The 23,670-nt window shown below is 44.7% G+C and overlaps 2 protein-coding genes across 13 annotated transcripts; one reads left to right on the top strand and one right to left on the bottom strand.

Annotated features, from left to right (window-relative positions):
- The first annotated feature begins 2,000 nt into the window (after positions 1-2,000).
- On the top strand, positions 2,001-19,713 carry LOC148379675 (sodium bicarbonate cotransporter 3-like). Of its 11 annotated transcripts, XM_088364368.1 has the most exons (26): positions 2,001-2,200; positions 5,831-5,912; positions 5,980-6,129; positions 6,770-6,908; positions 7,058-7,218; positions 7,356-7,544; positions 8,255-8,623; positions 10,792-10,907; positions 11,537-11,694; positions 11,828-11,915; positions 12,077-12,223; positions 12,666-12,772; positions 13,308-13,482; positions 13,719-13,852; positions 13,943-14,188; positions 14,615-14,720; positions 14,835-14,996; positions 15,088-15,201; positions 15,342-15,503; positions 15,587-15,838; positions 15,905-15,973; positions 16,055-16,228; positions 16,304-16,441; positions 16,510-16,636; positions 17,134-17,211; positions 17,420-19,713. In XM_088364368.1, exons 1-26 carry the CDS (start codon positions 2,159-2,161, stop codon positions 17,518-17,520), a joined length of 3,786 nt encoding a protein of 1,261 aa, XP_088220494.1. In that variant the 5' UTR covers positions 2,001-2,158; the 3' UTR covers positions 17,521-19,713. The 11 variants fall into 11 exon arrangements, with proteins under 11 accessions (XP_088220494.1, XP_088220487.1, XP_088220484.1 ...); XM_088364361.1 differs by lacking the exon at positions 17,134-17,211 and having other exon boundaries at positions 2,002-2,200; positions 7,356-7,505; positions 16,510-16,610; positions 17,439-19,713; XM_088364358.1 differs by lacking the exon at positions 17,134-17,211 and having other exon boundaries at positions 2,002-2,200; positions 16,510-16,610; positions 17,439-19,713.
- Positions 19,276-23,670, bottom strand: LOC148379674 (homocysteine-responsive endoplasmic reticulum-resident ubiquitin-like domain member 2 protein). Of its 2 annotated transcripts, none has more exons than XM_088364370.1 (9): positions 23,584-23,670; positions 22,955-23,190; positions 22,264-22,341; positions 22,089-22,190; positions 21,817-21,941; positions 21,529-21,642; positions 21,174-21,464; positions 20,833-20,941; positions 19,276-20,577 (listed from the first exon to the last, which is right to left on the bottom strand). In XM_088364370.1, the coding sequence occupies exons 2-9, from the start codon at positions 23,102-23,104 to the stop codon at positions 20,401-20,403; spliced, it is 1,146 nt and encodes a 381-aa protein (XP_088220496.1). In that variant the 5' UTR covers positions 23,105-23,190; positions 23,584-23,670; the 3' UTR covers positions 19,276-20,400. The 2 variants fall into 2 exon arrangements, with proteins under 2 accessions (XP_088220496.1, XP_088220495.1); XM_088364369.1 differs by lacking the exon at positions 23,584-23,670 and adding an exon at positions 23,388-23,577.

Below are 23,670 nucleotides of genomic sequence, written 5' to 3'. Positions count from 1 at the left end.
CCGTGGTGTGAGATGAGTCTCAAGTTAGCGGGGCCACAAATGTTTGGAGGAAGGTGTTGAGTGTTGGCAGAGAGCACAAAGGTGACAGGAAGCCGAGTTGCAGAGGAGCCCTTGTGTGCTACTGGCTGGTTGGCTGGCTGGCTGGCTGGCTGGCTGGCTGGCTGGCTGGCTGGCTGGCTGGCTGGCTGGCTGGCTGGCTGGCTGGCTGGCTGGCTGGCTGGCTGGCTGGCTGGCCCGCTGGCTGGCTGGCTGGCTGGCTGGCTGGCCCGCTGGCTGGCTGGCTGGCTGGCTGGCTGGCTGGCTGCGGGGAGGCCTCCACTCACTGGTGCATGCTTAATGTTGGGGAGGGAGAGTATCCCGCGGCTGAGCTGCACTTAACAGCACATTGATTTCAAACCCTCTGGAGGCTGGTGGGACACATTTGAACAGGCCGAATCAGCCCGCTCCGTCCCTACTGACACCACCACCATTTACCGTCTCCACAACTCCTCCCGCTACCTCTGTGATGATTTGGATACACCGTGCTGGTCATTGGCCTCTTCTGGCCCACTCCTCTCCAGAGTCTCCAAGGAGTCTGTCTGGATTCAAGGGGCACTAGGCTTCTTGCAAGATCCTACATGTTTGGGGTAGGACACAAAGAGGCAGCCATGTGGAAAAGATATGAATCCAAATCAATGCAATGGCACTTTGGAAAGAGCCAACAGATTTGGGGAGTTTCCTTCCTCTTCTCTGTACCATCACCATTTGGGACAAAGCAATATGCACTGAACCCTTTGGGACAGAATAACCTGGGAAAAGAAATAGGGCAGAGTCAATACTCTTATGATGACTTGATTGGAGATCTTAACCTTAAATGAGACGGACGTCATTGACTCGAGGCCAGATTTTGACTCCATTTTTTCCACCGAAAGTTTTTGCCTGTCACACAGAAATGTTTTCTCCAATCATCACAACACCTCGCAGTGACTGTTTGTTTGACTCCCATATTCCCTTCGCAGGTGGATGCCAACACAGTTCTTCTTCCACTTGTCTAAATTCTGACTCACCTCACAGCTGCATTATTTAGCATGTATGGGACACAGCACACTTCTTCCTTGTGTGTGCTAATAGGCTCCCAGTATCTTTACGATTCAGGGTACAATTAAGAGGTGAGAGTTTGAGCTCCCGCTTTTTCACTTCTATTTCTGAGCTACCGAGCGATTATGCCGGAGGTTGACTGGCGGGTGAGGAATAGGCTTTATTTTTACTCTGTGAACTCATTTAAGTTTAGATTACATAGGTTCATGTTATCAAACAAGAGTAACGATATTCGGGAGTGAAGCTCTTGGTGTGGCTTTTTCAGGGGAATCATGTTCCATTATTTCCAATTCATTTATGATATGATTGAAGCTTTAATTGGCCAGTTAAAAAAGATGTTTAAATTTGCAGTAAAACCCAGCATGGTTTTTATGTATTCTGTTACAGTAACTATTTATCAAGGAATGATCACACATAAAGGGTCAGAGTATTCTGAATACCGGATTAATATGCCTCTTTTTCGAACATTGAGCGCCGTTGTTTATACAACACTGTCCTCTGCTGGTGAAAATTAGTTAAAACATTTCAAAATGTATTTCGGTTTGTTTTGAATGAACATAATGAATGAAGTATGAAAGTATGAACATAATATACTGCATGCATATATGCACACACATACAAAATAAGAAAAATGTGTTTTAAGATTAATCCTCTGCACTACTAATCGCATCTGATCCGTGGACGAAGGAGCCCGGGGAGGTAAGGTATGCTGCTAAATTATATAAAGATTTCAAAACCAAGGACAAAATCTCGCACATGAAATATAAATGAAGTAATAAAGTAAGAAAACAGAAGGGTGTTAGTTTAGTATGCAACAAGAAAAGTCCAACCTTACAATGACGGCATTCGTTTCGATTGGCTAAAAAATGTTAAAAATCTATTGGCCACATTAGCTGTCAATCATTGTGGAGGCGAGGCTTGCTACGTCATTGACTAACGCGCTACGCTACGCCAGCCAGCCAGCCAGTGCCTCTAGTGTTCACTCAAGTGTCACACTCGCCGGTTTCCTCTACGCGACTCTACCGGCAATAAAAAAAAAAAAAAAAAACACTGGTGGCCCAAAAGTCTAGCGGGGAGTGCGATGGACGAATCATCGGAACAAACACGGCCCTTCTTGAGAACAGTATGTACCCAGTAGCGCTTCCTTCACGCCACATCTGTCTGTTTCTTTGTCCCGCTGGCCGCCCGGCGTCCTTTACGTTGTGATTGCCAGGCTGAGGCAGCTGTGATGCTTAAGGCAACCAATTGAACTCAACCAGTCGGCCGGCCGGCCGGCCAGCAGCTGCTATTGTTAGCCGGCCGGCCGGCTTTCTTATTCGGGACACGTGGCAGGGTGATAAGATGCGCTTTGGCTAGGTTCGCGAAAAGAGGACTTTTCAGACCAACGCGTGGCGTGGAAATCTTTTTTCTTGGTGTTTGGCTTTAGTTTGACGCGGGGGTATACTAGTAACTTGCTAGCTATAATGCCCTAGCCGGGTGCGAGGTTTTGAAGTAGTTCAATTCTGGCAGAATTGTTTTTTCAAGTAAACAGCATACTGTGCATTTAACAAAAATGTTATCCCATCATCTTGCTTGAAAAAGTTCCATTTGATCCTGTTTACTGTGCAGTCGTCTTTGACAAACTTCTGCATGTCTTAACAAAATGCCATTCACATGGACAATACGCCAGTGACGCATCAAATGTGTCACAGGAAACGTTGAATTAGTTTGATTAGAGATGAGAAAGCGGAACCGAATCACAATGAGGAAAAAAAAGTGAACAAAGTTGGCAAGAGAATCCCCAAAGCATTAGTGACGATGGGATCATGGCTGTCAAACTCCAGAGCTGTGCGAACAAATCCAAAAAAGAAACAGTGCTAAGTTTAAAATGCCTAACTGAGTGATGTAAGTGCTGGTGTGATATTGCCTACTGCTATGTTTGTGTGTGTGTGTGTCTAGGTACTTATTTGTGCATGTATAAGCATGTGGTGGGGAAACATGAGCCCTTGTGTGCTCAATGAAAGGAGCTCACTTCATCACTGCCTACGTCTTTCCCCAGCCATGGAAGTCAGTGGCTGGGGTTACTGTTGCAGAGGCAATGCTTAAGCTGCTGGGATGGATGCCTGCCGCACAATTCTAATCTTCAATGAAGCATTGTCTTGCTCTGGGCAAGTCCTTGTCCATAAGAGAAAAGGGAATTTGTAATGGTTTGTATACAAATAGTTGGGGTTTTGCATTCCTAGCTTGAAAACAAAGCCGCCGCCACCACCACCACCACCACCTCCTGAAGTGCCTGCTTCCATTTATCTGTGTGGGGGGGTTGCTTTTCATTTGTGACCTGAATACCTCAGCGGGTAAATATTAGTATGTCCTCCCTACGTGTGCATATGTCCTCCATGTGTCGCTGCGTGCGTGTGTGTTTTTTTAGCTCCTGGCCAGGTCAAATAAAATATTAATGGTGCCATGGTGGGATTGGCTGGTGAGCAAAGAGCGGGCTGACAACTGGGTAGAGCAGAGCACTGTGTTTCGCAAGCAGCTCTCTCCCTCTCTCCCTCCCTCACACAAGCAGAGGAATCGGGAAGAGACAAGTGTGATTGTGTCTCTGCTGAGTGCGTTCCCTACGAGGTTCTTGTCAGGAGTGAGCTAACGTGTCTGTGCTAGGGTCTCGATGGACAGACAGAGCCAAGAAAAACATGCGCTAACGGTAGGTGCTCCCGTGTTTTGCAGGTGCTGTACAATGTGTCCCATCTCCAGTAAGGCTGCATGCATTGTTGATGACTTTTTATTTGGTCATTGGAGACAGGAGCGCCATTAAGCAGGCAGGGCATGTGCTTGGAGCAGGACGGCATCCAAGATTTTAGAAAGTCAAATCCAAGGTGAAAGCAGGGGGTGATGGGAGCTTGTTGTTTCCTTCTTCTCTCATTCATTTGACATGCGTCCTGAAATAAGGACGTTTGCTTTGTCATATTTGTTGATCTCAAGGAGTGGAGACTAGTCGAAAGCAGCAGGCAGAGAGTGTGTTATGGCTGCTTGAAGGACAAGGAGAAAAGGATACTGTTAGAGGTGCTCTGCCAAGGTGCTGGAACATGCAGGTGCTGCATGCTGTTTGAACAGATGACGTTTTTCTGCCTCCCTTTTGGTTTTGTTATGAGCGCTCTCGTATTCATCCGTATTCAGTGAGGAACGCTATTGTATTGTTTTGGGGGGGGGGGGCATTCACGGAGAACAGATTGGGGGTGCTTAACTTAAAATTTCCAAAACAAATGGCATTAATATGGATCCAGAAATGGATTCGTTTTTTAATGTGTACGTCAGAAAAATGAAATAAATAACTATAAGAAGCCCAAGTCTACACTAGCCATGTCACGTCTCGGTCGTTTTGTTCTGTTCGTTACCTGTCCTGCCTGCGTGATTATTTCTCGTCTCACGTCTCTGTCAGTTCTGTTTTTGTTTGCCGGCCCTGTCGGTCAGTCCTGTCGATATTTGTTAGGCCGTTAAGTTATGTTAGCTTGCCGGTTCTGTTGGCTTGTTCCCCTTATCCTCCCTTCCAACTCCCTTTTCCCTTCAATAAACCGAGCTGGTCCAAGCTGCATTCGGTGGCCCTGCTTGCGCCATTCCAATCGGTGTCAACCTCTTGCTAGAGTGCATGTTCATTCCCAACATAAATGTTCTTCCATTGTACTTGGCACATAGTGTTCCTAACATACTTGACAGTATAATTAAAGCCAAGCACTACATGAACAGGTGTTAGTATAACACATTTGTGCAAATGGAATTTTAAGGTGCTTATGAAGATTATTATTTTTTTCTTAACCAGCTTTATTTGCATGTAAACATTGGCTCATGTGATTCTTGCACTGGTCGGTCTTCTAGTTTATTTCCTTTCTATGTCCAAAATAACATCGGCATTTAAGTCCGGCTCATACAATAGAACTTTATGGACATAGCGTATTTTAACATCCGCTATACTTGTAAGAAAGCGCTTCATACTTATAGCTACGAGTGAGCATGCTAAACTCTTCTCTTTCAGTCCAGCACAAAGTCATGCCAACATGAGGTCACTGTCACCTTGTGGTATTTATAAACCGTGTCAGGACATCATGCTTCCAAACATGACTAAAGATTGTCATTCGTCTACAGGTGAAAACCTAATTGACTTATCATTTCATTTTTCTTCATGTTAAATCTTCTTTTTTAAAATTTGGTGGTGGCGGGTATAGTATTTTGGGAGGCATGATGTGGTCACATCATATTTTCTGTGCTTGTAACATGGTGTGATGTTCATGTGACATTTGGTGCGTCCACTTTGGCCACACGTGCTGCAGGAACTAAAAACAGTTTCTCTGCAGCTGTCTGAATGACCTAACGCTTACGGCTAGCGGGTCAAGAGACCACTAATGACATTTTTGTAATTGGACTAACTAACCACGTCTGATTCTGAGGGCTTCAAGTGACCCACAATCTCCTGTAAAGAGGATCGAGTCTAAGGATCAAATTGGTTACAAGAAGGGATTGAAGGGTCCAACAAAGCGGGAGGGATTAGATGCCTGGTAGAAGATACCCTATTGAAAAATGTTCAGTCTGTATCATTTTCAGCAAGTGTCAAAATGGCCGCCCCCCTGAGATGGATCAAAACAGAAGAATTTTAGTTGGGCTCCACAAAACTTACACAGGAAATAGTCCATGTATCCATGTGGACCTAAGGATGTGTTCACACTTTGGTTTGGTTTTGAATTCTTCTTCTTAAAGCATCCTCTTTGTGTCTTTTTCCTAGGGTCTGGATGAGGAGGCAATCGTCGACCACGGAAAGAGCAGCTTCACCATTCAAACCAACTATGAAAAGGACGACTTGGAAAGTAAGTCGTGATGGGAGAATGTTCTTTTGGTGCCGCATTTTATTTTGATGTTCAATTGTTTTTCTAGGCCACAGAGCAGTGTACGTAGGCGTTCATGTTCCTATCGGAAGGGAGAACAAGCGGCGACACCGTCACAGAGGACACAGGCACCACAGAAAGAGAAGGGATAAAGACTCTGATGACGGAAAAGAGGATGACAGAGAATCTCCCCCCTACGGTTAGTACACTCCATTTCTGTTCACCTCCGCAAAGCACTTTGGCCTGAAAGTCTCAATTGTGAGAAAACAGGTGGATATAGAATAACTTTGCACTTGGATTTTTTGTTGTTGTTGTTGTTGTTCTGATCACTTCACTGAAAATGAACTACTCATTATGCCCAAATCACCGAAAGGCTTAAGTGGAAAGTACCTTTTTGAAGTACAGTACTAATTCCATTCCATTCATTCAGCTTGGATGATTTCCTAGCCTATATCATTTGTTCCCACGGTCACACTTTCTATGTGATGTAGGCTTGACTCATTTTGTCACTTCTTTATGAAAGCCAAGTGCAGAAAAAGTGTCAGGATAGTTGTGATTTTCTAGAATACATTCACATTATATAAAATACATGGATATTATTGCTGCAATGTAACGATGGACCAACGATTAACCGAGTCATTGCTTTTGGGGCTTTTTATTTTTATTTTTATTTTCTTCCAGTCAGACATGACAGGAATGGTTCCAGAAATATCATCCTTATTTCTCTTTCACATTTGACCAATACAAAGAGGGAATGTAGAGTATGTATTTGTGCAGGTGCCGAACGTCAAAGTGACAAGCTATTAGAATGCAAATGATGTGTGCCGCTACTTCAACAGACACTCCCTCCCAGCGGGTTCAATTCATTCTGGGCACGGAAGATGATGACTTGGAGCACGTCCCCCACGACCTCTTCACCGAGTTGGACGAGCTATCCTTTCGAGCTGGCAGTGCCACAGAATGGAGGGAAACTGCCAGGTCAGACTAAAGAGAAGAAGAAAATAACACGTCGTCTTATGTCACAGTAGCGAGAGTCCTCCTGCACATCACAAATGTTCACATATCACCGCGTTTGAATTTGTGACATATGATTTCATGTCCGCATTGGTTTTGGGACTGCTCCGCAGGTGGCTTAAGTTTGAAGAGGATGTGGAAGACGGAGGAGAAAGATGGAGCAAGCCTTACGTGGCCACTTTGTCATTGCACAGTTTATTTGAACTGCGTAGCTGCATCCTCAATGGCACAGTCATGCTGGATATGAGGGCCAACAGTATCGAGGAAATTGCAGGTGGAGACGCAAATTCTTCCTCAATGACGTGTAGAGGTTGCCAATAAAGTGCCGTGAACTTTTTGACCCAAAGCTGCCTTTAATACTGCGCTGGCTTGTCTTACACACTCGGGTTCATGTGCTGTTTCTTGCTTCAGACATGGTGATAGATAGCATGGTGGCGTCGGGCCAGCTCAAGGAGGACCTGCGGGCCAAGGTGCGTGAAGCTATGCTGAAGAAGCACCACCATCAGAACGAGAGAAAGCTCAGTAACCGCATCCCTTTGGTGCGCTCCATCGCTGACATAGGCAAGAAACATTCTGACCCATTCTTGCTCGAACGAAACGGTGAGATTCTTCAATGCACTCACTTTTCTTTTTCCGCCATATGATGGATCCCACGTGAAGTCTTTCTAAAAATGCCATGTTTATATCTTTCAACGCCGCGTGCGTTCAAGGTGGATGGTAAAAGTGAGTACCATCTAGGGATGGAGCAAATAGTCAAGCAAAAATTGTGAAAGAGAAATCTGGGTGCTAAGTATTGTCTCTGTATGGCTGCCTTGGTTTGAGAACACTGATCCTTTTGAACAAGCGCATGGCTGTAGCGCTCGGTCTACATTTTAGTGAGCATTTTCAGATTGGGATCAACATGAAGTCTGTCGGTGACGGGATTAGCTCGAGTGGCAAGAATAAATTGGAGTGTGATCCCTGTAGGTGTCCTGGACTGATTTGCTTTGGGTGTTTGCCTCTCGATAATTGCACCGATTTTGTCTTTCCTGGCATGCAATTTTGAAGCTTTGCCTAACCAGTCACGTGATTGTTTCAGCTTGAGTGAGAGCGACAGGTTTTTGGGTCTTGCCCCCCCCGAATCATTTTATTTGCTCCCTCGATGCATGCGTGGATCTCTGGAATAACATTTCTGCTGTGCCGCTCCCCCTCTCTGGCTGGCTGCTTCCGATACCATCCTTTTAATAGAGTTGGACTTCACCTGTTTTTCTTATGTGCTCCATCCCTTTATTCCTCTTTCTCCTTTCCCTGCCTTCTTTCTCCATTATTAGGAGAGGGCCTTTCCTCTTCGCGTCTCTCCCTCCACAAGCCAGGAGCTGGCTCTTCTGCCTCCAACCTGCCGCAGAGAGGAGAGTCCCGAGTTTCCATCCTACTCAACCACCTCCTACCGTCCTCTTCCTCCAACACGGGGCGCCCCCCGGGCACCCCTCAAAGCACCCCCGCGTCCTTTCGCCGTGCCTCCCCGAGCCCCCCGCGCAACCACGCAGCCGCCTTTGGCCCTGGTAGCATCCCAGAAGTGGTGGTATCTCCGCCCAAGGATGACGAGCCGCCAAACTGGGCAGAGGAAGAGGCGCCGTTGCCCCAGTTGAGCCGGCAATCTTCCTGTGCGTCCCAGGGATCCGAGCAGCTGCCCTTAGAAGGCAAATATCTGTGTAGCCCGCCAGTGTGAGTCACAGCTTGATCAGAAAACACTAGCACAAGCATGAAAGCTCTGCTTCTTCCTGTTAACTTTGCGGCCATCTCATTAATTACCCATGGCAAAGTTCATCTTCTGAGGCATCCTTGCCCCCTTTTCCCACATTCCTTTACACTACTGTGTAATGTCTCACTTCTCACTGCACTCGTGCGGAGGGAGCCAGGAAATGAGCAAGGGTGTTCGGGGCCTCTCCTGGCCACCATGTAACTCCGCCCGCCCCTGCAGGTCCTTTCTTTTTAAGTCGAACAGTCGGTAGCATTGTGATTCAGGGGGCGGACGCAAACCGTGAGAATAGACAAGGTGTCTGCACCTTTATTCAGTAATATGTACTGTACATTACTACTATGTACTATTTTACCGAATGAATATTGAAAAAGCCCATTGAAACAAGTTTGCACAGTAGTGTAAATGTGACCGTTACCCTTTTCAAGAATCACTCGCTCAGTCCCAGTCTCCTCTCTGAGCCCTGCACATTTTCAAAGCATTCCTTTATGTCTTGCTTGATCACGTTTCTTAATAGCTTTTGGGTTGAGGTGGAAAATGCTCTGCGGTCCCATTGCTCTTTATCTTTCTCTGCCTCATATGCGGCATGTGCTGGGATGGCTCCTTGTTAGTTTATTATTAGATGTCTGCGTGCGGAGCTCTGCTCTCAGCCGGCCGGCCGGCCGGGACTGGCTCCGTATCAAAGTGTGGAACTTTGGTACAAGCTATCACTTGTTGAACCTGAGAAGTTGTGCAAAAGGTTCATCTTATTTTAGCCGCTAAGCGTCTGTAATTGAATCCTCTTCGAGGAGGATGTAAACTTTTTTTCTTCCCAACAGGCAAGTGACTTTGGCTGTGGGGGTTGCCTTACTTGGATTGGATTATCACGCTGTAATCACTAGTCTAATTAGTGTGCTTTGATGAAAGTCTAAGACTTTAAATAGCTGACCGCATTACTGTATATTTAGTGAAATAGTAGCGGACAACTTTCACATGTCATTTGGGCTCTTTCTTTTGTTGCTATAGATTCTTGGAACTGGAATAATGTCCTCACGTAGTTTATGTCCTGTTAAAACTCATGTGACAGTCTATGAAGATACAATCAAATCCATTTTTTTTTTTTTTTTTTGGTCCCAGTTCTTCCGGTGAAGTCTGCCCAATTTCAGTTATGTATTTTAATGTTTGGCATAGATCTGCCGATTCATCACTTCTGTAAAAGTTGGTGTGGGTGGGTGAACATTCCACGGTTTAGCCTTCCTTTTAGCGGATGCAACCTAGGCTAATCCCTCTCTTATTCCAAGAGGCTTTGTCGGGTATGTGAGCAATCAGGATCCTGTTCACCGCTCACATCTATTGTTAAAAAACTAACTAAATAAAAGAAATCCCACTTAAAGAATTTGTAAAAAAAATGCTGAAATGTAACTTGAAGTAGTTCAATGCTTGGCTATTCTTGAGTTGCGGTCATTAATCCTGTCGGATTGAATAAATGGCATATTTACACGTAATAAATTGGAATTAGCCAGGGATGACTTGGATGTTAGTTTTTATGACCGACGTGCTGATGCAGTTGCTGGAAATAAATAGAGAGGGAAAACGGGCTCTTGCCAAGGATCCACAGAATAGTAGTATAAGGCATTACCCCCATACATTTCACAATTCATAACTAGCCGCATGTTAACTGAAGTGCTAGCGTTTCCTGTTTGCGTTTCATTACAGAAGCAGCTAACATATATTCCATGTGAAGTTGCCGTACTCTCTATGCCAACTCTTTTTGTCCCGATTCCAAATACAGACAGTCACGTCCGAGACCATTTTTGTAGAATTTCACATTCAATATATGTATGTATTCAATGAATTTGAATATAATTTCCTATATAGCTTAATCATGGCTCGTGTTTGACTTGTGATTAACCCTTTAAATTAAGGTCATCCAATCAGGAAACTGCAGAAAATATTCTATACCTGCATGTGTGTGCTCTACATTTCTATGTGGTGTGCTACAAAAAAAAAAAGCATTGAATATCCGCTTGAGCACAGTAAGATGAATGTAAACGAAGATTTACCGATAGGTCACGGCTCTGCTCAAATAACCTTCTGCTCTCACACTGTCCGTTATCCGTTCCCTACCAGGACCTCTTGTTCATCCCCACTCCGTCCCCAACTACCTGGACAGCGAGAAAGCAGTGGAGAGGCGGCCTTCCAAAGTAGGGGTCAGTAGAGAAAGCAGCAGTGTGGACTTCAGCAAGGTAACCTAACCGTAGTGCTGAGCACAGACCATCCATTGATCACCGTGCAGGAGTTGTGTTGACGATTCCCTGATCAAGAGGGAACCTCACCATTTTCCTTTTGAAAGCAACATTTTGGAAATGTTTTGCTTTGCATGGTTGTCCATTTGGCCATTTCTCTTCCTCCTCCACCAAGCTGGCAAGCTGGCATGCAAGCTGCCATGAGTGGATTACAAAAGCACCCATCACGTCTTCCAAAAATAAGGTGCACTGTTTATGAGTCACCGCGCCACAGACTGCCATTGCACTCAAGGGATATGTATTCAAGTGTCATGGCAGGAAATGCTTCACAGCTTTCAACAGTCTTTGCTCAGTACTCTGTAGGTGTCAGTCTACAACTGTCAGGAAAAAAAGTTGGGCTTCGCAATATAGTGGTTCAATTTACCATGCAGATTTGGAAGCAATAGAGACTGCACATTCCATATATTGTCCCAACTTTTCTTCTGATTTTAAGGTTGTAGATGCTAACGCTCCTTAGCTTACCTTTGCTACACTGGCAACCTTCTGCTCTACCTAAGATCCCCATGAATCCCATTCCGCACACTTTACTGTCCTTCAAATGGTCGCATTCAGTTGTTCTCTTGGTTTAGGTGGATATGAATTTCATGAAGAAGATTCCTCCTGGTGCTGAAGCCTCCAATGTTTTGGTGGGAGAAGTGGATTTCTTGGAGAAACCTATCATCGCCTTTGTTCGGCTGTCCCCTGCGGTTCTTATCACCGGCCTCACCGAGGTTCCCGTGCCCACCAGGTACTCTGCTTATTTCAAGATGAATAATGCATTGGAACAGGACCTCTGCTTCTTATTTTCGTTTGCACAGTGAATGGAATGGAATGAAATGAAATGTTATCATTTGCATTGTTGATGTCTGTCTTTTCCAAAGGTTTCTGTTCCTGCTTTTGGGTCCTCACGGAAAGGGTCCTCAGTACCATGAAATCGGAAGATCTATGGCCACGCTGATGACAGACGAGGTGCCATAGTTAGCATTTTCATATAAACCCTCATTTTGTGCAAAATTCATGTTCAGTCAGGTGCATTGTAATTAATGCCACTGGCTTATTGTAAACAAAAGAAATGCTTAGATTGATCCATGAGGGAACTCAACAAAGACTTATTTTGTGTGATTGTGTAGATCTTCCACGATGTGGCGTACAAGGCCAAAGACCGTACGGATATCCTGTCTGGGATTGATGAGTTTCTTGATCAAGTGACGGTCCTCCCTCCTGGAGAGTGGGATCCCACCATCCGGATTGAACCCCCTAAAAATGTCCCATCCCAGGTTGGTTTCATTCTGTTAAGTGAAACTCATTTACTGAAGGTTTGCGTCTGCGGGGTCAAAAAAATGGCTGGTATCGAATGAGTTTGGAATTCTGCAGGTGTAACCCGGCACCACTGCGCGTAGAGATGCCTGTGGTTATTCTAGCGAGGAGAAGGCATGGAACAGTACCTTCGTTGTGTTCCGTGCGATATGGAGGGTTTTGGAATTTTTTTTGTACCCTTCTCCTGAGTGATACCTTTGAACAATGAGGTCTCTGTAATGCTGTGGAAGCACTTTGCAGGCCATGCCTTATCACTTAGATGTGGCTCCACAAATGTCGGTAAAAACGCAATCGAACGTTATTTGAGGTTAATCAGAAGCACTTGAAATTAGGGCAGGAAGGAAAAAAACGTCACTGCACTTGTCCGTATCTGTCTTCATATGTCTGCATGTTTGTGAGCAGCTAAAGAGGAAGAGGCCATCCCATCCAAACGGCACCGCATCCCCAGCGGGAGAACTGGAAAAGGAAGAGGACCACCACGTGGGACCAGAGCTGCAGAGGACCGGAAGGCGAGTACTGCTCATTTTTGTGGGACTGCAGAAAATCAAAAGTATACTTTGACTTCCTCTACAATTTGACCTTTTTTTTTTTTTTTTACACAATTTTTTTGTATTCTATAAAAACGTTTTGCAAGAGGTGTAAATTTAGTTTAAGAAATAAGTAATACTAGAGAGCGTGAAACATTTAAAAAGTCAGCAGTGCCAGCAGCCTGACATTTATGTCTTAACGGTGACTGATTGTCTAAGGTTGTAGCCAGGCGTACAGTGCAGCTTTATATAAACCACACACACACTTCAAGAACACTCCGCACGCTGATTTATTTACACGTTGATCCTCCTTTTCACCATTTCTATAAAAGGCGCAGCGCATGAGCAAGCCATAAATGTAACAGGGCTTAATGTAAAGAAAGATAGCAGAAAGTGGGCCAGTGAGCTTTTCAGAAGGCAGCTGTGGCAAAAATGAAATATGAATGTCTCAGAGAGGAACTATGGGGAAAAAAAAAATAGCAGTTAATCATACCTCTCTCTCTTTGTTTTATTGTAGGATATTCGGTGGTCTGATACTGGACATCAAGCGGAAGGCCCCGTTTTACTGGAGTGACATCCGAGACTCGTTCAGCTTGCAGTGTCTGGCCTCCGTTCTCTTCCTCTATTGTGCCTGCATGTCTCCCGTCATTACTTTTGGAGGTCTGCTCGGAGAGGCCACCAAAGGCAACATTGTGAGTTGGACAGATTGTTCAGGAAATGCCAAAATGTGCTTTATAATATTGGTAATAAAAAAAAAAAAAGTCAGTGGATGTGCGGCAGGTCGTGGCTTGACTGTAATTATTGTTTACTTCGGTGTGCAATAAAGTGGTGCACAATGATATGACAAGTGACACTTTCAGTTGTCATCATTTTTGCTTGCAAGCCGCGTTCTCTCTTTCTCATCACTCTCTGTCTCTTATGTCTACAGAGTGCCATAGAGTCTCTTTTTGGGGCATCCTTGACTGGAGTAGCTTATTCCCTCTTTTCTGGCCAACCCCTAACCATTCTTGGCAGCACAGGACCTGTTTTAGTGTTTGAGAAGATCCTCTTTAAGTTCTGCGTGTAAGTTGAAGTCACATTTGACATAGCGTATATGGGGGAGTTTATTCATAACCATCCGTGTCTTTTTTTGTTTTTTTTCTCCCACCTCAGCGATTATGGACTGTCCTACCTGTCGTTACGAACGAGTATTGGTCTGTGGACAGCCTTCCTATGTTTGGTCCTGGTTGCCACGGATGCCAGCTCCCTGGTCTGCTACATCACCCGCTTCACAGAGGAAGCTTTTGCGGCGCTCATCTGCATCATCTTCATCTACGAAGCTCTCGAGAAGCTATTCCACCTGGGAGAACATTATCCCGTCAACAGCCACAACATCTTGGAAAACCTCACGTCGTATTCGTAAGTATTTGCTTTTTTTTTTTTTTTTTAGGGTCGTGTAGGTTGATGTGGTATTAAAAATGGATGGATACACTAGATGCATATTTGACCTCATACAAGCTAGCTTCAGTGGACATCTTTGTCAGTGAACAAGTCCGCATTTGGTATTGTCAATTGTCAACTTATCCTCAGCGGCTTAAAAGTAAACAGAACGGCACTCTGACAGAATGGAAGGAATGTAGCTTGCATATCAACAAAAAGAATTCCTGGCAAATGAAGGAGGTTGGGAGAAGTTGACTGTTGGTCTTTTTTTATATTCTTAGGAAATATCTCATTTGCTAAATGAAGTTGGAGATGCTCCCATCAGAATTCTCTCACAAAGATTGAAAGAAATAAGTCCACAACTCTGACAATGAAATGTTCTTTTTCAAATTGTCTTGCTCGCAGGTGTCAGTGCTCTCCGCCAGCTAATGCCTCAGCTCAGCTCCTGAATAAATGGAATCAGACCGGATACAGTCCAGACTCCGTACCCTGGAGTAGCCTCAATGTTTCGGTAAGGCGGCGACATAGTGACCTCCAGTGTCCAAGGCATTTAAAGACAACAGCAGTTTGATATGGTTTCACAGTTATGCACAGACTTACTAAATGACTGTCCTGTTTTCGGTAGATGTGTAAAATGCTCAACGGGGAGTTTGTGGGCACAGCCTGCGGCAGCCATGGGCCGTACATCCCCGATGTTCTCTTCTGGTCCATCATCCTCTTCTTCACCACATTTTTCCTCTCCGCCTTCCTCAAGCAGTTCAAAACCGAGCGATACTTCCCCACCAAGGTTGAGGGATTTGCTCATTCAAAGCGACACTGCTTTCTTTAAAAATGGATTGCATAACAGGTCTCAATTTGATTCAATCTTTTTGTCGTAGGTGCGATCCACAATTAGTGACTTTGCAGTGTTTATAACGATCATGATCATGGTGTTGGTGGACTATTTAATGGGGATCCCTTCCCCGAAGCTGAACGTCCCTGACCGTTTTGAGGTAGCCCTTTTTTCTTCCTCTTCCCCCATTCAAATGACTTACAGTTAGCAATGACTCCAATGATCTTCTGAGAAGCAGGTCAACACATTTCCAGGCTGTCCAACCCAAATTTGGCGCGCTTTTGCCTCCTTCCCGCACAGCCTACTTCAAAGAACAGAGGCTGGCTAATGGACCCATTAGGAGACAACCCCTGGTGGACGCTGCTGGTGGCAGCGCTTCCTGCCCTGCTGTGCACAATCCTCATTTTTATGGATCAACAGATCACAGCTGTCATTATTAACCGCAAAGAGCACAAGCTCAAGGTCAGTTCAGTCCCGGAATGCGCAACTTGTGAGAAAGCGCAAATTGCCTCAGAATGGTACTCGTCTCCTTGACTGACCCGCAGAAAGGCTGCGGCTATCACCTGGACTTGCTGGTGGTGGCAGTCATGCTGGGCCTGTGCTCCATTATGGGCCTGCCCTGGTTCGTGGCAGCCACCGTCCTCTCCATTTCGCACGTGAACAGCCTCAAGGTGGAATCGGGCTGCTCCGCTCCCGGAGAACAGCCAAAGTTTCTGGGTATCCGGGAGCAGCGGGTCACCGGATTCATGATCTTTGTCCTCATGGGCTGTTCCGTTTTCATGACGTCTGCGCTCAAGGTGAGGCAAGGAGAAGCGCTGCTCGTCTTTGTGCACTCTTTGATGACTTGTATGTCCTCTTTACAGTTCATCCCTATGCCAGTGCTGTATGGAGTCTTCCTCTACATGGGTGCCTCCTCTCTCAAAGGCATCCAAGTATGTTTGTGAAACGTGGGCTCAGTTAGTCGAAAACTTCCCAAGGGCTTCTCTGACTGATACCTTTGATTCCCTCCACAGTTCTTTGACAGAATCAAGCTGTTTGGCATGCCTGCCAAGCACCAGCCTGATCTTATTTACTTGCGCTACGTGCCGCTGTGGAAAGTCCATATCTTCACCCTGGTACAGCTCACCTGCCTGGTACTGCTTTGGATCATCAAGGCCTCTGCCGCAGCGGTGGTCTTCCCCATGATGGTAGTAAAGTTAACGTCGCAATCAGGATGACTTGATCATTTACAAGACTTTTTTTTTTTGGGTCATTCTTTACAGGTTCTTGCGCTGGTCTTTATCCGAAAGCTTCTCGACTTCTTCTTCACTAAGCGTGAGTTGAGCTGGCTCGACGACTTGATGCCAGAGAGCAAGAAGAAAAAAGAGGATGACAAGAAAAAGAAAGCACGTGCAAAGCTGGTACTTTCCATTCACGGCAAACATTGTGGCGTTGAGCCAGGTAGGGTCTCACTCGCTTTTTGTTTCAGGAAGCGGAGTCTCGATTGCAGAAGGAAGAGGAACTGGGGCTGCAGGTCAGCTATGAAGGCTCCAATCTGCTAAACATCCCAGAAAAGTCCCTCTCGGGAAGGTCAGTCCATTACGATGAAACCGTGTGTCTTTGTTGTATTGCACCTTAATTGTTCCGTCGCATAAAAGGTCAACAGTGGCAAAAAAAAAAAAAAGCTGTGCTTTGAGGGCTGAGATGAGCAAAAAGAGGTCCGAACTTTCTTACTGTATCTTGAACAGATCGTACAGAATAGGAGTAGTCGCAGACCACAGGCTCCCACAGGAAGAAGAGGTAGCAAGACAGTGTGTTTGGAAAACAACTGATGCATCCTAACCTTTCACACACAGACAGTTAGAGCATGGCCTAAACTCGACACATACTTTATAAAAAGCACTTTAATTGCTTAACCTCGTGTGTGCGTGTGCGTGTGTGTGTTCAAGCAGCCTCACTATCATGTTCATCCGTAGAAACTTAACATGGCTTTTGCTGTGCTCTGTCAACTCTGGTGTTTGTGTGTTTGAGCCGTCCGTCCTTGGCTCCTCTTGCTCTGATGTGTACCTGCTTGTCTTCTCGAAGTTAGCATTTCGGCACGGAGTCGTTCAAGGTCCGAATATCTCTGATGAAATGGCCACGAGCGGATCACGGAGGGCAGTGAACTGGAGCGGTGACTCGCATGGCCCGCATTTTTCTTGACAGTAGATATGGATTTATACTGCCTTGTACATTCCCACTTCCCCCCAATTATTTTATGTGTGAGGGACGGACGGCGTAAGAATGTGAAGGGAATGCGCTGGCATTTGTTAAGGCTCCCAGACTCGGCAGCCCCTCCCTTCCGGATACGGTGAAGGTCTTGTTTCCTTGCCTCCTCTTTCCAAAGTCTCATTTTGTATCCGTCCTTCCTGTCAACAGCCGGGAGAAGGCGGCCTGCGTTAGAGTGGACGTCAGCCCGGACACACCAGGAGAGAGTTCCACCGCAGAGACCTTCCTGTGATAGCGACACGGCTGACATACTACATATTGTACACGCAGCTTCAGCGAAGCAGGTGAGCTCCACTTGGGCGCTAAGTTGCCGAGGGTATTCTGCTCCATTTTTTTTGACCATTTGCACCTCTGATGCCAAAGGAAGGGGCCTCACTCGTGGGGATCTTTGACAGAGTTTCATTTCATTTCCGTTTCCGTACTGTATAGCGTTCACAGACAGTGTTTGAAGGTTCTATTAAGAGCACACCAGCACCATTCAATGAAGGCCATTCAGGAAATATCCATGCCGGTAAATAATGTCTCATAACTGATGTGTCAAAAACCAAAACCCAGGAAAGAATTAGAGAGAAGTCGACGTGACACCATTGCAGGTCAAACAATCATCTTGGGGGGGGGGGTCTCATGCTGCTTAAATGTCATCTATTCTTCTCATCAGAAACGTCTTTTGTATATACTAAATGTAGGTTCAATATGAATGCAGGTATACAGTATCTACTGTGATCTTTTCATTTGTAATATGACAAACTTACTTCAGAGGCCATATGAAGTCTGTACTGTACAGTAAGCACTTTGCCAGCATCCTTTTCTTACCCATTATGAATTCTAGTGTACGATGATATTATTATTTAAATGTTGCTTCTTCTCCCGACTATTTGTTTTACGGCAGTTTTGATTTACATTTGTTGACGACTTGTGGAATTTGTGGTCGCAGAATTTCAACGTTTTTGTTTTGTTTTTACCCCCAAATCACTCCCACAACAGTTTGAAGCGGTGATTTTATTTATGAATGTTTACGCAAACGGATAACATCACAGCTGGGCTGTAGTCAACATCTCTTGAGCTCTGCACAACTGGATGATTATCATTTCCTAGATACTATTAGATGCTTAATATTAATTAATAATAAAGGATCTGCCCAAGTACAGTGGAACACATTATACAGAAAATAAAAGACACTTATTCAAGTATTCCTTAGTGCCTGTTCTCACTCTCATTGTGAATAAATGGGAGTCGATCGTAGAACATCACTTTGAGGTACCCAAAAGATGACTGCCTTCCAAAACAGAAGCACATTCTTAGCACATGTGCCATGAATCTCAACTGACAGCGACTGATATCCTCAGCTTCATACGTTGTTCACTGCCACGTCACTCAACGGACCAGACAAATGGCCAAAATAGGATTTTGGTTTACAACCTTGGGTGTTCCACTGTACTTTGCGCCAGTCCCTGTTGTGTTTCGATGACACGGACGACACGCACGCACGCACACACCCGGCCGGCATACTCCTGCACACAAAACACCACCAGCCAAATGTTGGTGTTGTTGGGGGTAAAAAGAATCCAAGTGACCCCAGTTAGTTGCACCTATTTTTATACGGTCTGTATTACTTTTATTGTGTGTGTGTGTGTGGTGGACAAAAAAAAATGTTCTTTTGGTGATGCTAAACATTTTATGCAAGGCAAATATTTCTACTGTAAATGTGACATTTGTAATATTCTACAAAGCCGATCTAATTTTCGCAAAGTGCAGTCTTGTTTTAGCAATAAATGCTCCATACGAATGGATCCGTGACACTAGTTAAATATCCAGGTAAGGAATAATTATCGCTCTATCTGTGTCTAGCTGTAGTGACTATGTGCCTTGTCAGAGCTCTTTATGTGCAAGTGTCGTACTTCCAATTAAGTAAGTGTTCAGATACATGTACGCGGTGGCGGCGGCGGTGGCATCCAATAAATGAATGCCAAAGACAAAGCGGCGTCACTTTAGAGTGGACCAGTGCACTATTTATTGACTGGTGTGTAGTTGGCCTATGTCTGTATTCAAGTTGTAGCCAGCCTCCGGCTGCAGACTCCACTTCTGGACTTATTATTGTTATTATCTTCCATTTACAAACTGAATTGCTGTTTGTAAGTGTATTCTGTTACGTCTTGAATGTTTGCTCGCGACATAGATGGAATGAGTCATGCGAGGAGGATCTTGAGACTAACTTGGCTCATGCCGCACGGGTTTTAAACTGGAAGTGAACTCTGACCAATCGGGTCCTGTCATGCAAAACAAACGCTGTTGAGTCAAAAAAAGAAGAACTAACTCCAGCGTGCAGAAACCAAGCCAAAATGAAGCAAACGTTCTGGTTAGCAAGAATGATGACTTATACTGTATGTCGCAGTGGAAAGCAATAAACATGAAAAGTATCAACTGATCCTAGTTGTTTCTTCTCATTTAGAAATCCAAAAGCAACTTCATTTATTCATGATGCTTGCTCTGATTAGGCCTGAAGGATTTGGATTTAGTGGTTTTCCTCAAAATGCTCACATTTTCTTCATATGTACTATTTCCGGCATAAATGCAAATATTGAAGCATTTTCTTTTTTTCAGCTTTTTGTGTAAATGATCATTTTTACTTCCAAAGTTTAATAAGGAAGGAGCAAGACAATTTCTTCATAGCCCCAGGATAAGGTCATTATTTATGACCGTGGTGTTGCTCAGGGTTAAAAATTCAAACAAAACAAAACATTACAGCATATCTATAAACCACATTTTAAATAAGTAACAGCAGCAGCAATTCCATTCCATCCATTAAGTCTGCACTGTGGCGACAGGCAGTTTGACAACAGCCTGACAGAACATATCCCAACTTTAAAAAGCCATCTTGTCCCACAAAGAAAGGATTGCATCCGTTTACCTTGTCTGGTTATATTAGTGTTACTCATTGTGTCTGCTGATGCATTTGGAATACATTAGAGACGAGTGGGTCAGACTAAGCTAACATGGCACCGCCACCCATCCGACGTCCGTTCTTCACATTACAATTTTCAGCCAAAAACAAGCAGAGCGGCTCGCCGCTTTATATTGAAGCCATTTGTGGGGAAATGACAAGAAGTCCGGCTCAGTTGGCAGCATTTTGCGGTCCCTCGGGAATGAGCGACATGAAAAAGGTGATGATAAATGCCCACATGGAGGACAGGATGCCCGTTTGGGGGATGACGCCGTTCGGGTCCTCTGCGCCTTCCTCTCCACTTTCCCCGCCTTCGTCATCGTCGGAGCTGTCGTCTGCAACGTGTTCCTGTAAGAAAAAGCCAATGCAAAACATTCTGTAATTCTGCAATGATTGCTCAATTGTAATTGAATTTTAAAAAAAATAAAAGATCGCAAGCATGTCTTTCCTAATGTCATTCTTTTCTAATATTCAAAGATAACGTCCACACTAACTGGCCACAACGTTACAACCACTTGCGTAAAATCAACCTAAGTGGTTCTATTGCTGTGGCCGGTGACAACATAACCAATGAAGCAAATACCCCAAAAGTGAGCTGCATACCATTCCATGGAGGTCATTGTTCTGTAGCTCTGCCTCCATCTCTTCCTGATTTTCTCCAGGAAGCTGCAGTTCATTTTCCAGGTTGAAGGGAAACCAGCCAGCCTGGTGACTGTTAAACACAAATTACATGACACGTGTAAACAAAATTTGGAAAGGCTTCGTAGAAATGTACTTTTTTACACGTAAGTTGTGTTTAACGGGGTTTTTTTTTCCCATCTCTGCAAATCTAAGAAAACAATGCATGAAATATTTTAGTAGTAGTAGTAACTGAGTGACACAGGCAAATATCACAATAACGCAAAGAAATGGATTGCATAAACAGATTAGGAGGAGCCACTCACAGGTAAAGCACCAGCATGGCCGTCATCACCATGAGAAAGCGACTGAAGGACGAGTAAAAGTACACGATACTAAGTAAGACGGCGGCCCGGGAAAAGGTGTACACCCAGTCCAACCAATCCCGGTTGAGATCCTCCTCGTTCAGTATCTCCCCCCCTTGGGCGTTCATCTCCACTTCGGGGTTGCCGCGGCGATCCACCCGCGGGCGCTGGCTCAGGGGGTCTGCTTGGGGCACGGGGGGAGTCCTGGGTAGGTCGTGGCTTAGGTTTTGGGAGGTGGCTGCCAGTAAATGACTGTTGAGAGAAGTCATGCATTTCAACGACAAATGACTAACACCTTGGAAAAGTGAAGACTTACTAGTGCATGTAAAATTGGCGAGCATACAACTGCTGCCACCACAAGAGCGTCATGGGGTTGTAATAGGGGGGCACGTTTGTGGGAGGGCTGGACATTGCAGAGAAATGACTCCAGCTGGTGGGAAAAAAAAGACCACCACGACAACATTAACATGAGGCGCATGCAACAATTTACATGCCACTCGGTTAATCAATTGAAATTGATGATCTAAAATTGATAATCACCCTAGCTGACTAGCATGGATATCCATTTTTTTGCATTATGACGATACAGTGAATCCCAAAGTACCTGTTCGTGAATTGCTGATGCAACTGCTCGTAAGAGAACTGTACACCTCGTTGTCGGAGTCCGTCACCGCTCTCCTCTGATTGGCTGTGTTGACCGGGGAAGGAAGGACTAGCACTTTGAGTGACCTGTCAATCAGAGCATCCAATTACGCGTCGACTGGCAAGAGTGTGCATATCCTCTTAGGGGACCTCTTTGGGCATGAAGGCGAATGATGAAACAAAATGTAGCTGATGATGAAAGAGGAGTGAGGAGCATGTCACCGATGCGCTCACCGAGGATTGGGCCGCGCTCTCTCGAGGCCTGCGGGTGGGCTTCGGGGAGCTGGGGGGTGTCGGTGAGGGGCACACCAGATGAAGCATATGATACTCGTCTTGCTGGAAAAGACATTACAAAATGTTCGGACTCGTGACGCCCTCACCATTGGTTAGACAACTGGTAGTTACGTACCTTTCGGAGCACATCTTTTAAAGTAAAGTGATCCAAAAGCAGCTTGCCAGAATACACCAGTCTCTGGTCTTTGGAGCTCTAAAAAAAAAAGAAAAAGAAAGAAATGCCTCATGTGGCCCCTTTATTGCGCAACCCACCACAACACAAAGTCTAACCCAGTGTACATAATGTTGCTATGTAAATCTTAACCACACCACTAACAATCTAATCTCCTTTCTAGACTCGAGGATTTAAAATACCCAAATAGCACATATTGCTTGGCCTCTTGATCAGGCTTCACATGTCCATTAGTGCTCTCCTATTATTTCTAAGTCTTAACTTTCTCTTTTCAAATCGGAAAGAAAAACTTGATATTTTCTACTTTTATTTTTTGAGCTAACGTACAGTGCTATGGCATCATTTTCAATTTGCTGATTTGCATGTTTGCATTTGTTGATTTACACGTTTATGTTTCTACAGGCGCCGAAAAGATAACTCCTCTTTGACATACCCCAAAGTGTGGAAAGGTAGGCTCCTTCTTTATACAATTGACCTATTTCACATGGTTTGGAGGTATTTGAGGAAAACCAAACATTCCATTTGCACAATGCCTAACGGGCATTGGTCAATACTACTCCGAAAGATGTTTTTATTATTATCATCATTATTATTGTTATTATTATTATTATTTGACGGTTGTTTTTCTACTCACCGGTTTGCTGGGATAGACATCTGCCAAATGGGCTTTGAGTTTCTCCACAGTCCAGTTCTGGCAGCAATTAATAGTCTGGTCATCATATTTCTGGTTAGGCGCCCTGATGACAAGTGTAACCGCACCGTCCATCACACCTTGAGCCATCATTCTCAAGCATTTGTCTTGAAATGCAAAAGGCAAACTTCTGTGGTGTGTTCTGGAAACACCAAACGTTACGTGAAGTTCATCTCTGGCTGCAAGGTGGACAAGACAGGGAGGCAAAAAAAAAAAAGAAAGAAGAATATTTTTATCAGGATCTTATTTACGCTCTAGTAGAGTGCTGAAACAGTCTGACATTTCGCAACAATGCAATGTCAGTGATCGGTGTGGTAAAACGTACCTCCGTGCATTCCACAAACCGGTTATTGTATTGTAATAATTCCTTAATTACCTTGGTTGGAGAGTTCAATGTACACTGTTGACGCAACTAGCCGAGCTAACATTTAGCCCCACTAGATATTAAGCCGTTGGTGCGTTTGATCGTGTTAAGCACAGGAAAAAAATACAGATGCATTTTAAAAGCTAAATCAAATGATGATCAAATGGTATGGACTGCTTGCTGTATGATGAGGATCAATTGGGTTTACCTTAGGTGTTTACTCCTACCCCTGCCGAGCCCAGCTGTCTTCTTACTCGTTTGCCATAAGGTCGCGTTGCAAGAAACTTCGACTTAG

The sequence above is a fragment of the Syngnathus floridae genome, chromosome 21 (genome assembly GCF_059516105.1).
Source record: "Syngnathus floridae isolate MCC-2025c chromosome 21, RoL_Sflo_1.0, whole genome shotgun sequence".
NCBI classification, from domain to species: domain Eukaryota; kingdom Metazoa; phylum Chordata; class Actinopteri; order Syngnathiformes; family Syngnathidae; genus Syngnathus; species Syngnathus floridae.
This window is presented reverse-complemented; position numbering and strand designations above follow the sequence as displayed.